The sequence below is a fragment of the Hyperoodon ampullatus genome (assembly GCF_949752795.1).
Source record: "Hyperoodon ampullatus genome assembly, chromosome: 2".
Taxonomy (NCBI): domain Eukaryota; kingdom Metazoa; phylum Chordata; class Mammalia; order Artiodactyla; family Ziphiidae; genus Hyperoodon; species Hyperoodon ampullatus.
This window is the reverse complement of record NC_136915.1, coordinates 114,408,593-114,423,366: the sequence shown is the minus strand read 5'-3', so window position 1 is coordinate 114,423,366 and position 14,774 is coordinate 114,408,593. Positions and strand designations below refer to the sequence as shown.

Below are 14,774 nucleotides of genomic sequence, written 5' to 3'. Positions count from 1 at the left end.
ACATTAAGGGGTTTGTCCTGTTTTCTGAGAAGCAATTTTGACTTCTTTAAAAATTATTTTTATTTTATTGTTGTTAGAAACAGTACATACTCGTAAATATTCCTTTTAATGAAGAAAGATGTGAATTAAAAGATAAAGTTCCCCTTCCCAGAAATATAATAGTTTAGCATATACCCTTTCAAACTTTTTCCTATATACATATAGCCAGTTTTTTCCAACACTTTATTATGAAATTTTTCAGCATACAGAAGTTTGAAAAAACTAAACACAAAATATTCCATTACCTAGATTTTTTCATTAATATTTGACTGATTTATCATATATTTATCCATCTTTTATCCCATCCTATTTTTGGACATGCTGCAAAGTAAATTGTAGGCATTGATATACTTCCCCCATAAATATTTCATCGTATCAGAATCAAGATCTCAGTATTTGCTTATAGGGTTTTTCTTTTGAGGTGAATTTACCATCAGTAAAATGCACAGGGCTTCTCCAGTGGTTCAGTGGTTAAGAATCCACCTGCCAGTGCAGGAGACACAGGTTCGAGCCCTGGTCCAGGAAGATCCCACATGCCACGGAGCAACTAAGCCCGTGCGCCACAACTACTGAGCCTGTGCTCTAGAGCGCGCGAGCCACAACTACAGAAGCCCATGCGCCTAGAGCCCGTGCTCCACAACAAGAAAAGCCACCGCAGTGAGAAGCCCGCACACTGCAACGAAGAGTAGCTCCCGCTCACCACAACTAGAGAAAGCTTGAGCACAGCAATGAAGACCCAATGCAGCATGCATGCATGCATCAATCAATCCATCAATCAGTCTTCTCAGAGTGACATCAATAGCTAGTTGGGTTATATAATTTTTAAAATAGGGCTTCTCTGGTGGCTCAGTCGTTAAGAATCTGCCTGCCCTCTCCAAGACCAGCACCATGGCAAAATGAGGAAACAACTAACAAGTGAAGAGTTTGCACAATGGAAAACCACCCTGACCATCTCTTGAATTTACAGGGATCATAGGTGGAACGTTCCTTTCACTAGCAGCCATATTTGGCTGTTCTATTTCTGCATCACACTCATCCCTCAATAAAGTCAGTGACTGGATCTTCTCCCAAAGTTTCCCCTGCTTTCCATCAGGCATGGGGAAAAAAATCAAGAGACATTAGTATCTGCAACTGAGGAAGTCTTAATCCAATCCAGAAGAAAAGCATCTGTTATGGAAAGAATGAGATATTCAAGGATGTTGGAGACACTGCTCTGAACACATTCTGCACAGCAGTAAAGCAGATTGCCGAGAAAGGAAAAATTCATTTATTTCCAGGAAAAACTTCTCCAATGGTTTGAGAAGAATCTTCTTGTATTCGAGATTCCCTACACTCTGCAAAAAGGCAGTATGTATCAAAAAATCTTTAAAATCTGTGTGCCCTACAACACAGCAATTCTGGAATTTATCCTAACAAGGTAATGAAAACTGGCCCATAGACATTTAACAACAAAGATGTTTATCAAAGTGCTGTTTGTAATAGTGAACTCTGCAAACATTGTACCAAAAAGTAAATTATGGGTACATCTATTTCATGTAACCATTATATATAAGAGAGCATCTGTTAGAATGAAAAGTGCGTTATGATATTTAAGTGGAAAAAGTAAATTACAAAATATAGGTGCAACATGATGACTTAAGAGTCTTTTTTTGTCCTCTGTTATTTGCTTGTTTTCTGTAGCAAACATGTATAATTCTTCTAGTAAGAAAAGTTTTTTAAAATGATGAGAAATTCTGTTCCTAAGATCTCATGGAAGCATAAAAAGAAGTCTACAGTAAAAAATGTATATGAGTAAAAAAAACAAGAATCCGCCTGCCAATGCAGGGAACACGGGTTCGAGCTCTGGTCCGGGAAGATCCCACATGCCGCGGAGCTACTAAGCCCGTGCACCACAACTATTGAACCTGCACTCTAGCGCCCGTGATCCACAACTACTGAAGCCCGCACGCCTAGAGTCTGTGCTCCGCAACAAGAGAAGCCACCACAGTGAGAAGCCTGTGCACCTCAACGAAGAGTGGCCCCCGCTCGCCGCAACCAGAGAAGGGCCCGCGTGCAGCAACGAAGACCCAACGCAGCCTAAAATAAAATAAATATATTTTTAAAATTATAAATCAATCAATCTTCTCAGAGTAACATCAATAGCTAGTTAGGTTATATAATTTTAAAAAAATAAAATGCACAAATCTTAAATGTACTTTTGCTCAGTTTTTTTAAATTTTCATACACCTTTGTAACCCAGACCCTTCTCAAGAACACTATCATCACCCCGGAAAGTTCCCTCATGCCCTTTGCTAGACAGCCCCCACCCTATATAGCTATTTAATGGGGGGTTTTTTAAGTATTTTTAAAAATCAGCCCTTGCTATAATATTATTCTGCAACTTGGAGAATATGTTTTCATATGAGTAAGTATATACCTCATTTCGTTTTAATAGCTGCATATTCATTATTTAAATGTACCAAAGTTTACTTCCTTGTTGATAAACCTTTAAGTTGTCTACACTTTTTAATTACAGACTTTGTAGTTATACATTCAGCTTTGGTTCCCTATCAACAGGTGGACTCCAGTCTTCTACCAGATGTAACCCCAGACAGAAACTTGTTATATTACCCTACCTCCATAAGTTATTTCCCCTTAGATATACCTGTAATCCATGCTGCTATATCATCAGATTTGTCAAATGAATAAACTCATTTGATGTAACAAATCACATATTTATGAAAAATAACCCCCCCCTTTTTTTGAGGGCAAGTTTATTATGCTTTCATTTTAGTTTGGATGTGGTAATAACTTTCCCCCCAAATTTTTTTAATGAGAAATGTGACTTTATTTTACGTTTTTGTGAATCTCCTTAATGTCTGGCTTAAATATAGGACAGCTGCATCTATTTTTGCCTTCTATCTGTTGTGATGTTATTCTGGTTTAAATACATGAAGAAATCTGACCTCAAATAGGTAAAAAGTTGTAAAAGGAAGATTTTAATAATTTCAGATAATTGTAGATATTCTTTGATACTGCAGCAAAATAAATTAATAAATGTAATAGTTCCTTAACACTGCAGTGTTGGAGTATGAAATCAATGGAGTATTAAAATCCATTGGTCTCTCTTGCAATTTAAATGGATTTTTTACCCATGTATGATTTTATCACTTCCTGCATTGGTCATTGAAAAATATTAATTCACTGTATTATATTGCTCTTCCATTTCCTATATGTATCCAAAACAATTCACATTTGTTAATTGCCACTTATTTCATGAGAAAAACTTAAGTATTAAAAAACTGAGAATCTCATGGTAGTTAACGGACAGAAGTTTTCCAAAATTCCAGTGTTCACTCAAACTTAAATTTTGTCATCGGAAACATTTTCAATTGGGTTTCTTGAAGTAACAAGTTCACTTGACTTACTTTCAGTTCCTAGGTTAGAATAACCATTGTCTGTCAGTTCCTTTAAGTAAAAATGGTGTTCCATGAAAAAAGCAACTAGTTCAGCTCACCATTCAAATATTTGCACAAGTGCATTACCTTAAGATAACCATCATACCTCAGTGTGCAGCAGAAGTGCTTTATGCATACTTCCATTGTGTCATGCAGAATAAAGATTTTGGTTTGTGGGTCAAGATTTAATATTTTTACTACTTTATCAAGAGCATTCTTAGGTGATGCTGGCATAGTTCATTTCTACTAGTTTCATTCTAGTACAGTTTTGTGCCACTTGCCTTGATTCATGCTAAAACTGTAGTTTTACCCACCATTCTTCTACTCCATTAGTACAAATGTCAGCACAACAAAAATGCATATAATATCTTAGAGTGTTATTAAAATAGTTCTGACCTCTCGGATCCCTTGGGGTAAGCAGAGCACACTTTGAGAACTGCTGGTCTGGAGACCATGATAGGGCAAAAATCCAGATAACAAGGAAAAGTCTAAGTCCTGCAAGAAATGAGCAGTATAGTCCTTCACGAACAGAAAGATACCGAGTAAAGAAATTGAAAGGACCTCTTTAAGGTAGAAAAGGGCTCTAAAATTGGCTTTAAAAAGTAGTAGTATTTGGGCTTCCCTGGTGGCGCAGTGGTTGAGAGTCCGCCTGCTAATGCAGGGGGCACAGGTTAGTGCCCCGGTCTGGGAAGATCCCACATGCTGCGGAACGGCTGGGCCCATGAGCCATGACCGCTGAGCCTGTGCGTCCGGAGCCTGTGCTCCGCAACGGGAGAGGCCACAACAGTGAGAGGCCCGCGTACTGCAAAAAAAAAAAAAAAAAAGTAGTAGTATTTCAATAGGTAGGAAAAAATGTTAACAGATCATAAATTTGCATGTAAATACTCTTGAGTTATTTAAATTCAGGTTTGCCTATTTTAGAAAACTCTTATACTTCTTTTTATAGTCAACCTTAGATTATGTACATAATGAAGGAGAATAGATGACAGATGCTCTGGTTAATAATTTTAATGATTGAACAATTCTTAGTATTTAGTTTGCCTCATAATGACCTATTTTTGGTAGTAAATTTGCTATGCTAGTTGTTTTATATAAGCTACTGTTAGAACATCATTAGCTTATACCACATGGTGCACAGTGGAAAAAAGTAGCTGAGCTTAAAAATTAGTGATGGAAAATTCATAAAATTAAAAATTAAATCTTTATTTTTTTAGTCAGTGCATATTAAATCTTGTGGCTATTTGACCCATTGTATAAATTAGATATAGAAATTGATAGTATTTTTTTGTTTCAGGAAAATATCTAAGGCAAAAGCGAATTGATTTTCAGCTTCCCTATGACATCCTTTGGCAGTGGAAACATAATCAGGTATGAGCGTATCTTACCATGTTTCATTCATAAGTGGTAAACGGGAAAGGGGGGTGCAGGTCTTTTTCTCTGCCTCCTTGTTATGCTCTCATCTTAGGAAGTATAGAGAAGTGTCCCTGTGAATGTTAGAGACTAAGAAAAATGAATTTGCATCCATATTTAATGTGACCTCTTTGCCTTTACTCATATTTCAAAATAGCATTAAGTTCCTGCTTCCTTAGGAAACCTGTTATTATTCTGGACTTTTATTTTGGTGGCAAAGATTCTGTTGTAAGAATCCTGTTTGATGCAGGTCTCAAGGGAATTTAGATGTACTGCCAGAAGCGCTAAGAAATTTCAGGCTTTATTTTTGTTGGCTCCTTCCCATCAGTTTGGAATTTATTTTTCACATATAAAAGAGAGTCTTCTACCAAAGGAAACAGGGAAAATATTTAACACTCTTGTACTTTTAAAAGATATTTAAATATATTGGGAACTAAAAATGGGAAGGTGCTGTTTTTCTCTCTTGCTTACCTAATTGAAAAGTTTCCCCCAGTTATTTTTATATTAAGCTAAAGCCCCCAGAATCCATATTGAGAACAACCATTGGGAAATCGTCATGCAAATGAGGTAAATAGGCTCCTGAGTTTTGCCACAATTCCACCAAAGTTTGACTTTGGAAAGCCAAAAGCAATGAACATTCCCATCTACATTCTCTTCTCTGGTGGCCTCTCTTGAATTCTAAGAGGATCAGTATGTTAGATATTTGTCTCAGAGAGTTCATAACAATGAAGGAGATAGTGTTTTGAATCTATACCGACTGAAAGATGATGGTGGGATTCTTCTTATAGATTAGTACACTCTAGCTTAAACCAAGTTGCCTTTTTTTGGTGGGGGGGTACTGTCTTCTATGGCAAAACACTGACCGACTGACCTAATACATTTTCTTCCTAATGCATTCTTTATTGCAGTATGAGAGCACCATTATCCTGCCTGCCATCTCCCCTTTGTTCACTAAATTAATTGACTTAATTAAAACATGAAATGTGTTTCCCTACAACACTCACCCTGAAAAAGCCAGGGTTCTCATATTTTTCATTTCATATACCTACGCAGGCCATCTAAACAAGCCCTGTGCAAGTTTTCCAGTCTTTTCATAGCGACAAATACAATCTTAATTTATCCAAATGAAAAGCTTTGATCTGCAGTGTGATTTTCATTTAAGTCTATCTAATAACTTGCTGAAGAAACATCTAACAAAAAATGCATTTTCTTTAAACTACTTGGTATTGCTTCCATTGAATCTAGTTCTCTCTTAAACCCTGATCTAGTAAGTCACCTTTTATTTCAGGGTAGAAAAGTGATCACACCAAGTTTCCCTCAAATTATCCAACCCAGAAAGTCTTGTAAATGTTTCCATATGAGCAGAGTACATGGATAATTTCCTCTATTTTTAGTGATTGATACTGTTTTCTGGCATTTGAAGTTGAATGCTATATCAAGATTTTTCTGTTTTTTCTTCTAGCTATACAAGAAACCAGATGTCCCACTATATAAAAAAATCCGTTCAAGTGAGTAACGTGGGAGCTATTTTTTCTGCCTCCATACAATCAGTGTTCTTAGCCTGGCACTTAAAAAATTATCCTATGTATTCACAAACTATTCTTTGCTGTCTTCTCTCAAGATGTCTACGTTGATGTCAAACCCCTTTCTGGTTATGAGGCTACCACTTGTAACTGTAAGAAACCGGATGATGACACCAAAAAGGGCTGTGTGGATGACTGCCTCAATAGGTACTGTACTAAACTGATTCTGTAAGCACAGGCTTTAAGGTCTGTAAGATACTTCATTTAGGAGAATTCCCTGGCGGTCCAGTGGTTAGGACTCTGTGCTTTCACTGCTGAGGGCCCAGGTTCAATCCCTGGTTGGGGGACTAAGATCCCACAAGCCATGTGGCATGTCCAGAAAAAAAAACTCACTTCATTTAGAGGGAAAGGTTAAATAGGCTCTTTGATTTCCCCTCATGAAGTTGCACAAAGGTAGTATATAAAACCTAATTGTTGAGCTGTCTCAGTCTGCTTGGGCTTCTATAACAAAGTATCATAGACTTAAACAACAGAAATTTATTTCTCACAGTTCTGGAAGCTGTGAAGTCCAAGGGCAAATTGCCAGCAGATTCAGTGTCTGATGAGGACCCACTTCCTAGCTTATAGACAGCTGCCTTCTCCCTGTGTGCTCACATGGCCTCTCCTCAGTGCATGCTCATGGTAGAGAGAGAGAGAGATTTCTCTCTCTCTTCCTCTTCTTAGAAGGGCACCAATTCCATTAGGAGGTTCTCACCCTTCTGACCTAATATAAACCTATTTAACTCCCAAAGACCCTACTTCCAAATACTGTTGCCCTGGAGGCTAGGGCTTCAACTATGAGTTTTGAGGGGACACATTCAGCCCATAACATGGGCTAAATAGAGTAACAGAAAACAATGTGATCTTGAGTCTTATGTCCTCAGGTTTAAATCCTCTTACTACTTAAGAGACCTGAGGAAAGTTCTTTAACCCCTCTAATAAAATTAATACCGTCTTTATGGAGGGGTTTGTGAGGATTATATGAAACAATGTTTACAACTCATTAAGCACAGTTCTAGAAACCTTCGTAGATCTCAGTATATGGTAGCCATAATGAGGGAGTAAAAGTAGGATGATGGCAGTGAAAGAGAAGAAAGATGCCATGATATATTTGGGCGGGGGGGGAAACTAGGTTGATAAACCATTAGCATATAGCAGATATACGCATGATGATTGAGTCAGTGATGCTAATGAGAGATGGTTATGCTATTGTCAGAGATAGAAAGTGTGGAATCTAACTGGTTTGGAGATAAAAATTATGATTTTGATTTGGGACCACCGAGTTTTAAATGACATTGAGATTTCAAAATGGAAATGTCTAATTGAGACAAAGGAGTAGAGATAGAATTTGTTGGTTTTAGTAACATAAGCATATTTATAGCAAAAAAAGAATTAATGAAATTCCCATCAATGCTCCTTGTTCTAGATAGCTTTCCTAGAAAAAGACAGCTGCTTTCCCAGTCTCTATCTCTAGTCAGCTGTCCTGCGGGCTGAGAGAATCAGCGTTTCTGCTTTAGCGTGCCAGTTGGGGAATTCTCCCTTACGTACATCACTGTAAATTCACATCTTGTCATTGTACATACATACAGTTGTACATAGTAGTAATAGCTTGATGTTATAGATAGCTGATTTTTTTCACTCACAAGTATTTTATATATGCACGTTTATGTATCATTGTGATCCAAAAGCTCATCCTTTTTAGGTTAGTATTTCACAGTTTGCCTTCTTCAGTTGTTCGTTATTCAAGTTATTTTTAATGTTTTGCTATTAAAAATGGCACTACTATGAAACTCTTTGTGTAGATTCCTTTTGTTTTTAACCCTTAGAGTGTATTCTCAAAAGAAGAAATACCTGTACAAACTATAAGGACATATATATAATTCTTACTGTATACTATCCAATAGCTGTCTTGAAATATTGAGTTAATTTTTGGTATCACCACCAATATATAAATATATTTATTTCCCCGTAGTCCCACCGCCTTTAGTTATTAACATCTAACTTTATTTCTAGTGCTTTAGTATTTTGTTGGTTTAATATTTTAGAGTATCATATGTCCTTAAAGTTGTTTAAATGTGCATCTCTTTAGATGCTAACATTTCTGCACTTGTTTGTATATTTTATTGTCTATGAAATTAACTATAATATAGCTGCCTCATTGCTTATTTTCTCTCTTTCTCACAATAGTCCAAGGAGGTAGGTGGTAGTTTTACATTGTACAGATGAAGGAACCTAGATTTTGGATGGTAAATTGCTCCACATTACATAAGACAAGTGACAGAGACAGAATTTGAACCCACATGTGTTTGATTCAAAAGTCATGTTCTTTCCAGTGTACCACACTGCTTATTGTATATGTATTGATAGTCTTTTAATCTCTTAAAAATTGAATTTTACCTTTACATAATAACATTGGTTGCCTTATATCATTTAGTATGGGTGTCACATTTATCCTTCCCATTATGTTGTCATTGTTCCAAAAAAACCCAAAACTTACCCCTAAATAAGAAATAGGGCTTCCCTGGTGGTGCAGTGATTGAGTCCGCCTGCCAATGCAGGGGACACGGGTTTGTGCCCCGGTCCGGGAAGATCCCACATGCCACGGAGTGGCTGGGTCCGTGAGCCATGGCCACTGAGCCTGCACGTCTGGAGCCTGTGCTCCGCAACGGGAGAGTCCACAACAGTGAGAGGCCCGCGTATGGCAAAAAAATAAAAATAAAAAAGAAACACTCAGACACAGTGTTGCCAACTTTGTGCCATGAGAACATGAGCACTACATCATCATGCATCTAATGAATGTGATTACTGTATAAATAACTAAGAAAAATTCAAATATGTTATTCAGTGGGTGCTTCCTTATATATTTAAAAGTAACCCTCATAAAGATTCAGTTAAATGGAGCTATCTAAAATGAAGGGTGGCTTTGTCTTACCTGTCTTTGTATTCAGAGTTCTGTAAATATTTAAGGGGGTGGGGGAGTTAAAGGATTGGCAGAATGCACTTTCGCATCCATGCGAGACTCATATGTAGAATTGTACTTACTTGTAAGTAGCCCAGGGAACACTTGATTCAGGACTATATTTTTTTAATTTTTATTTATTTTTGGTTGCATTGGGTCTTCGTTGCTGAGCGCGGATTTTCTCTAGTTGCACCGAGCCGGGACTACGTTGCGGCGCGCGTTCTTCTCATTGCAGTGGCTTCTCTTGTTGCGAAGCACGGGCTCTAGGCTCACGGGCTTCAGTAGTTGTGGCACGTGGGCTCAGTAGTTGTGGCTCGAGGGCTCTAGAGTGCAGGCTCAGTAATTGTGGCGCACGGGCTTAGTTGCTCCACGACATGTGGGATCTTCCCAGACCAGGGAATCGAACCCATGTCCCCTGCATTGGTAGGCGGATTCTTAACCACTGCACCACCAGGGAAGTCCCAGGACTATTTTTAAAACAAATAATGGGGTTTTACAATTACTTCAAATAAAGACTTTAAACACTTGTTCTCCTTTCTTCCAAACAATTTCTAGGAATCACCAACACTGTTTATAAATACTACAGATCTTCCTTGGTGGATATTTGTTTCTGTACACCATCCATATCAAACCCATTGCTGCTCCAGAACATTCCTCTTTCCCTAGAACAGAGTCTTGTCATTCATTTCAAGCTATTTTTTAATGCTGTACCCATTTGCTCATAGCACATACAGAGCCCACTCCTTCAGCTCTCCAAAAGGACAGACATGGTGTGTAACAAAACTGAATACTTAGGGGAAGATAAATGTATATTACCTGGTGAGACTTATGCCACCATTGGTGATTACTTTCGGAGTTCACAGGCCCTAAACTAAACATCAGGGCCCCTGTCTAACTCCCTAGTAGAGTCTATCTATAATACTTCGTCGAGAGCAGTTCACTTCCACTTGCCCACCAATGAGAATCTCTAGGAGCCTTCACCTTTTGCTCTAGAAGAACCCTGGTTCCTCAAATTCTTGCTCCTAAAAAGTCGGGATGGAATGATCCTCTCCCCCGCCTCCAAGGCTTACTCCTTCCTGACCTAGCATGATTCATAGTAGGAAAATTCATTTCATTTAAGTGAAAACACATTTCCATTTACAGGAATGGTCTGACCTCCATAGCTAGTGAAGTCAATCACATTAGTACATTTCTCAATGATTGTTTAATCTTAAATCTTACCATGTAAGAGAAAGAGCAATCAGATGACCTATATTTAGAGGGGGGAAATATTCTCTAATTTTTCAAGGGCATTATGACTACAGGTAACAGCAATTTACATTGCTAAATCGAAGTCTTCCCATCTTAGTTTGCAGCATCTACTTTCAGATTTTGGTAACTTTATAGTTTTGTTTTCCAGACAATGAATAGAAGAAACATGTTTTACTTTTTATACAGTTAAAGGGCTTATCTTGGTCATTTATCAAATGAAACAGAATAGGACTTCCCTGGTGGTTCAGTGGTTAAGAATCGCCTGCCAATGCAGGGGACACAGGTTCGAGCCATGGTCCAGGAAGATCCCACAGTCTGTGGAGCAACTAAGCCTGTGCACCACAACTACTGAGCCTATGCTCTAGAGCCCGGAGCAACCAAGCCTGTGTGCCACAACTACTGAGCCTACGCTCTAGAGCCCATGAGCCACAGTACTGAGCCCATGTGCCACAATTACTGAAGCTCGCGCACCTAGAGCCCATGCTCCACAACAAGAGAAGCCACTGCAATGAGAAGCCCAAGCACCACAACGAAGAGCAGCAGCAAAGACCGAACGCAGCAAAAACTAAATTAATTAATTATTTTTAAAAGCTATGAAAATGAATAAGCCTTCTGAAGAAAAGAGGAGCAATGAATATGCCATGGAAAGTAGAGAGGAGAAAAGGATTCCCGTTTAAGAAAAAGACAGGAATTGTTATTGTAAAGGTGGGATGTCCGTTATCATAAAAGATCAACAAAGCCCAAAATAGGAGGACAGTTCTAGGAGGGGTGTTCGTCAGTATCCGTGCAGCAAAGAAATCAGCAAAACAAAGAATAACTGTGGTGAATTTGACAGTAAGGCAGTGCCTTTACAAGTTAAGCTGATTGTCTTAAATTTTTTAAAATATATTTTTATTCTTCTTTTATTTATTTGTTTGTTTATTTATTATGGCTGTGTTGGGTCCTCATTGCCACACGTGAGCTTTCTCTAGTTGTGGCGAGGGGGGCTACTCTTCATTGCTGTGCACGGGCTTCTCATCGCGGTGGCTTCTCTTGTTGTGGAGCACAGGCTGTAAGCTCACGGGCTTCAGTAGTTGTGGCATGCCGGCTCAGTCGTTGTGGCTCGCAGGCTCTAGAGCACAGGCTCAGTAGTTGTGGCACATGGGCTTAGCTGCTCCACAGCATGTGGGATCTCCCCAGACCAGGGCTCGAACCGGTGTCCCCTGCATTGGCAGGTGGATTCTTAACCACTGAGCCACCAGGGAAGCCCAAGATAATAATATCTTTTTGAAGAATAAATCAAACAACTCTGTAAGTACTTTAAATTTTTATTTATTTATTTACTTATGGCTGTGTTGGGTCTTCGTTTGTGTGCGTGGGCCTTCTCTAGTTGTGGCAAGCAGGAGCCATTCTTCATTGTGGTGCGCTGGCCTCTGTTGCAGAGCACAGGCTCCAGACGCGCAGGCTCAGTAATTGTGGCTCACGGGCCCAGTTGCTCCACGGCATGTCGGATCTTCCCAGACCAGGGCTCGAACCCGTGTACCCTGCATTGGCAGGCAGATTCTCAACCACTGTGCCACCAGGGAAGCCCCTGTAAGCACTTTAAATTGTAAACTGTGGGCTTCCCTGGTGGCACAATGGTTAAGAATCTGCCTGCCAATGCAGGATACATGGGTTCGATCCCTGGTCTGGGAAGATCCCACGTGCCACGGAACAACTAAGCCCACGAGCCACAACTACTGAGCCTGTGTGCCACAACTACTGAAGCTCACTCACCTAGAGCCCATGCTCCGCAACAAGAGAGGCCCACATACCTCAGCGAAGAGTAGCCCCTGCTCACTGCAACTAGAGAAAACCCACTCATAGCAACGAAGACCCAATGCAGCCAAAGATACATAAATAAATGAATAAATAAATTTTTAATCAGAAAAAAAAATCCGCCTGCCAATGCAGGGGACACAGGTCTAGCCCTGGTCCAGGAAGATCCCACATGCACCACAACTACTGAGCCTGTGCTCTAGAGCCCATGAGCCACAACTACTGAGCCCACATGCTACAACTGCTGAAGCCCGTGTGCTTAGAGCCCATGCTCCGCAACAAAGAGAAGCCAATGCAATGAGAAGCCTGCGCACCGCAATGAAAAGTAGCCCCCGCTCGCCACAACTAGAGAAAGCCTGTGCACAGCAACAAACACCCAACACAACCAAAAATAAATATATTAAAAAATAAAATGGTTATGATGATAAATGTTATAGTAAATTTTATGTGTATTTTACCACATTTTAAAAAAATCTGTAAATGGCTATGAGCTACTTCAAAACAATAGTGCAATGTAATCATCAAATTATTAATTCCTCTATGGGTTACAGTTCATATATTCTTAGCCCAGACCTAAATATGATAGTGTTTACCCAGGATGCTGAGTGGACAATTAACTCATTAATTTATAAGAAGCATCAGTGTTTGCAACTTGACTTGGAAATTTTCAGTATTATTTTTGAACTTAGACATTATTACCTTGTTAACTTTGTTAACCAATCTAACCTTATTAAAATAAAAATTAATTTATGGATTCATTTTTTAAATTCCTATGTAAAAAATGGGTTCATGAAGGTTATGTATAGTGTTAACTGACATACAATTATTCCTTTTCTTTCTAGAATGATCTTTGCTGAGTGTTCCCCCAACACTTGCCCCTGTGGTGAGCAGTGCTGTAACCAGAGGATACAGAGGCATGAGTGGGTGCAATGTCTAGAACGATTTCGAGCTGAGGAAAAAGGTTGGGGAATCAGAACCAAAGAACCCCTAAAAGCTGGGCAGTTCATCATTGAATACCTAGGGGAGGTTGTCAGCGAACAGGAGTTCAGGTACAGTGATAAATGATACTCCAGTAAAATGGCAAAGTTAACAGATTAGTATGGAAAATGAAATATTTGAAATTTACTTTCAACTTAATCATTAATTGGCTTTCAATCATTTCTCTCCTCTTTAGGAACAGGATGATTGAGCAGTATCATAATCACAGTGACCACTATTGCCTGAACCTGGATAGTGGGATGGTGATTGACAGTTACCGCATGGGAAATGAGGCCCGATTCATCAACCACAGCTGTGACCCAAATTGTGAAATGCAGAAATGGTAAGAAAGCAGGGGAAGGTGAAGACAAGACTCCAACAGAGCAGAAAGCTTTGAGGACATCCAGAGATTGATCTTTCCACAATTTTAGTCAACAAAGCAGCTCAGGCAATTCCCTATTATACCAGATCCTCCAGGTAGAGAGTAAGCTCGTACTATTTCTCCACACTTCATCGTAACTACTCACTCCCAGAAGAATGTAATATTTATTTGTGTGTGTGTGTGTGTGATAATACCTAATATTTATTGACTGCTTACTATGCACCAGGCACTGTGTTACGTGGTTCTTCTCACATCCATGCATTTAGCATATTTATCACATCCTCACTGGATTTGTCACAATGAGAAATAAAAATAAAAGTAATAGATTAGAATCTAATTGAGAATTAAAAAATGCATCTAAAAAATAGTTCAGAAAAGATAACATGATAGGAAAGGATTCTAAGAAGATGATAGAGTAGGAAGCACAAGGAATCTATCTCCCTTTAGACAATTGCACTAGCAGAATCTGTTTGATAAAACTCTTTTGGACCTCTGGGGTCTGTTGAAGTCTTGTAACGTCCAGGGGAAGTTTTAGATGGTCAGTTGTGGATCATTTCAGTCAATTTGAGGTGTTAGCACAGTAGCAGCTACTCATCCCTACCCACAGCTACATGGCAGGCAGCTGTGCAAGTGTTCCTGAAATACCTTGCATACAGCTTGCAGATGCTAGGGTGGATAAAAAGGACCCTGTTCTCCAAATATTAGGTACCTATGCTCTGATTGCTTCTTATCACAGAGGTGCAAAGAAGCAGGCAGCTACTGTCTACCTCCACCATTGTTGCAAGTCCCTCTCCCTCCAGCTAAAGTGACTCCCAGGAGATTTTAAGGGTGCCCTCTTTTCGCCACCTTCATTTTTTGCTTTTCCCCTTTTGGGACAGAAATTAAAGACTAAGATGTTCAAAAACAACTGCATATATGAGGGGAAATAGACAGTGACTGCCCATATCCAACGAAAGGAT

General features: G+C 39.2%; 1 protein-coding gene across 2 annotated transcripts in view; it reads left to right on the top strand.

Moving 5' to 3' along the window:
- The window catches only part of ASH1L (ASH1 like histone lysine methyltransferase), a gene marked incomplete at both ends in the record, with an annotated part of 186,232 nt that overhangs the window by 136,887 nt on the left and 34,571 nt on the right, over positions 1 to 14,774 (top strand). The window contains 5 exons of one of the 2 annotated variants that reach the window (XM_079698474.1): positions 4,755 to 4,844; positions 6,349 to 6,394; positions 6,508 to 6,616; positions 13,298 to 13,504; positions 13,630 to 13,776. In XM_079698474.1, the coding sequence (XP_079554600.1) occupies positions 4,755 to 4,844; positions 6,349 to 6,394; positions 6,508 to 6,616; positions 13,298 to 13,504; positions 13,630 to 13,776 (599 nt within the window). The remainder of the gene's footprint in view (positions 1 to 4,754; positions 4,845 to 6,348; positions 6,395 to 6,507; positions 6,617 to 13,297; positions 13,505 to 13,629; positions 13,777 to 14,774) is intronic. The other variant, XM_079698473.1, reaches the window with a different exon arrangement.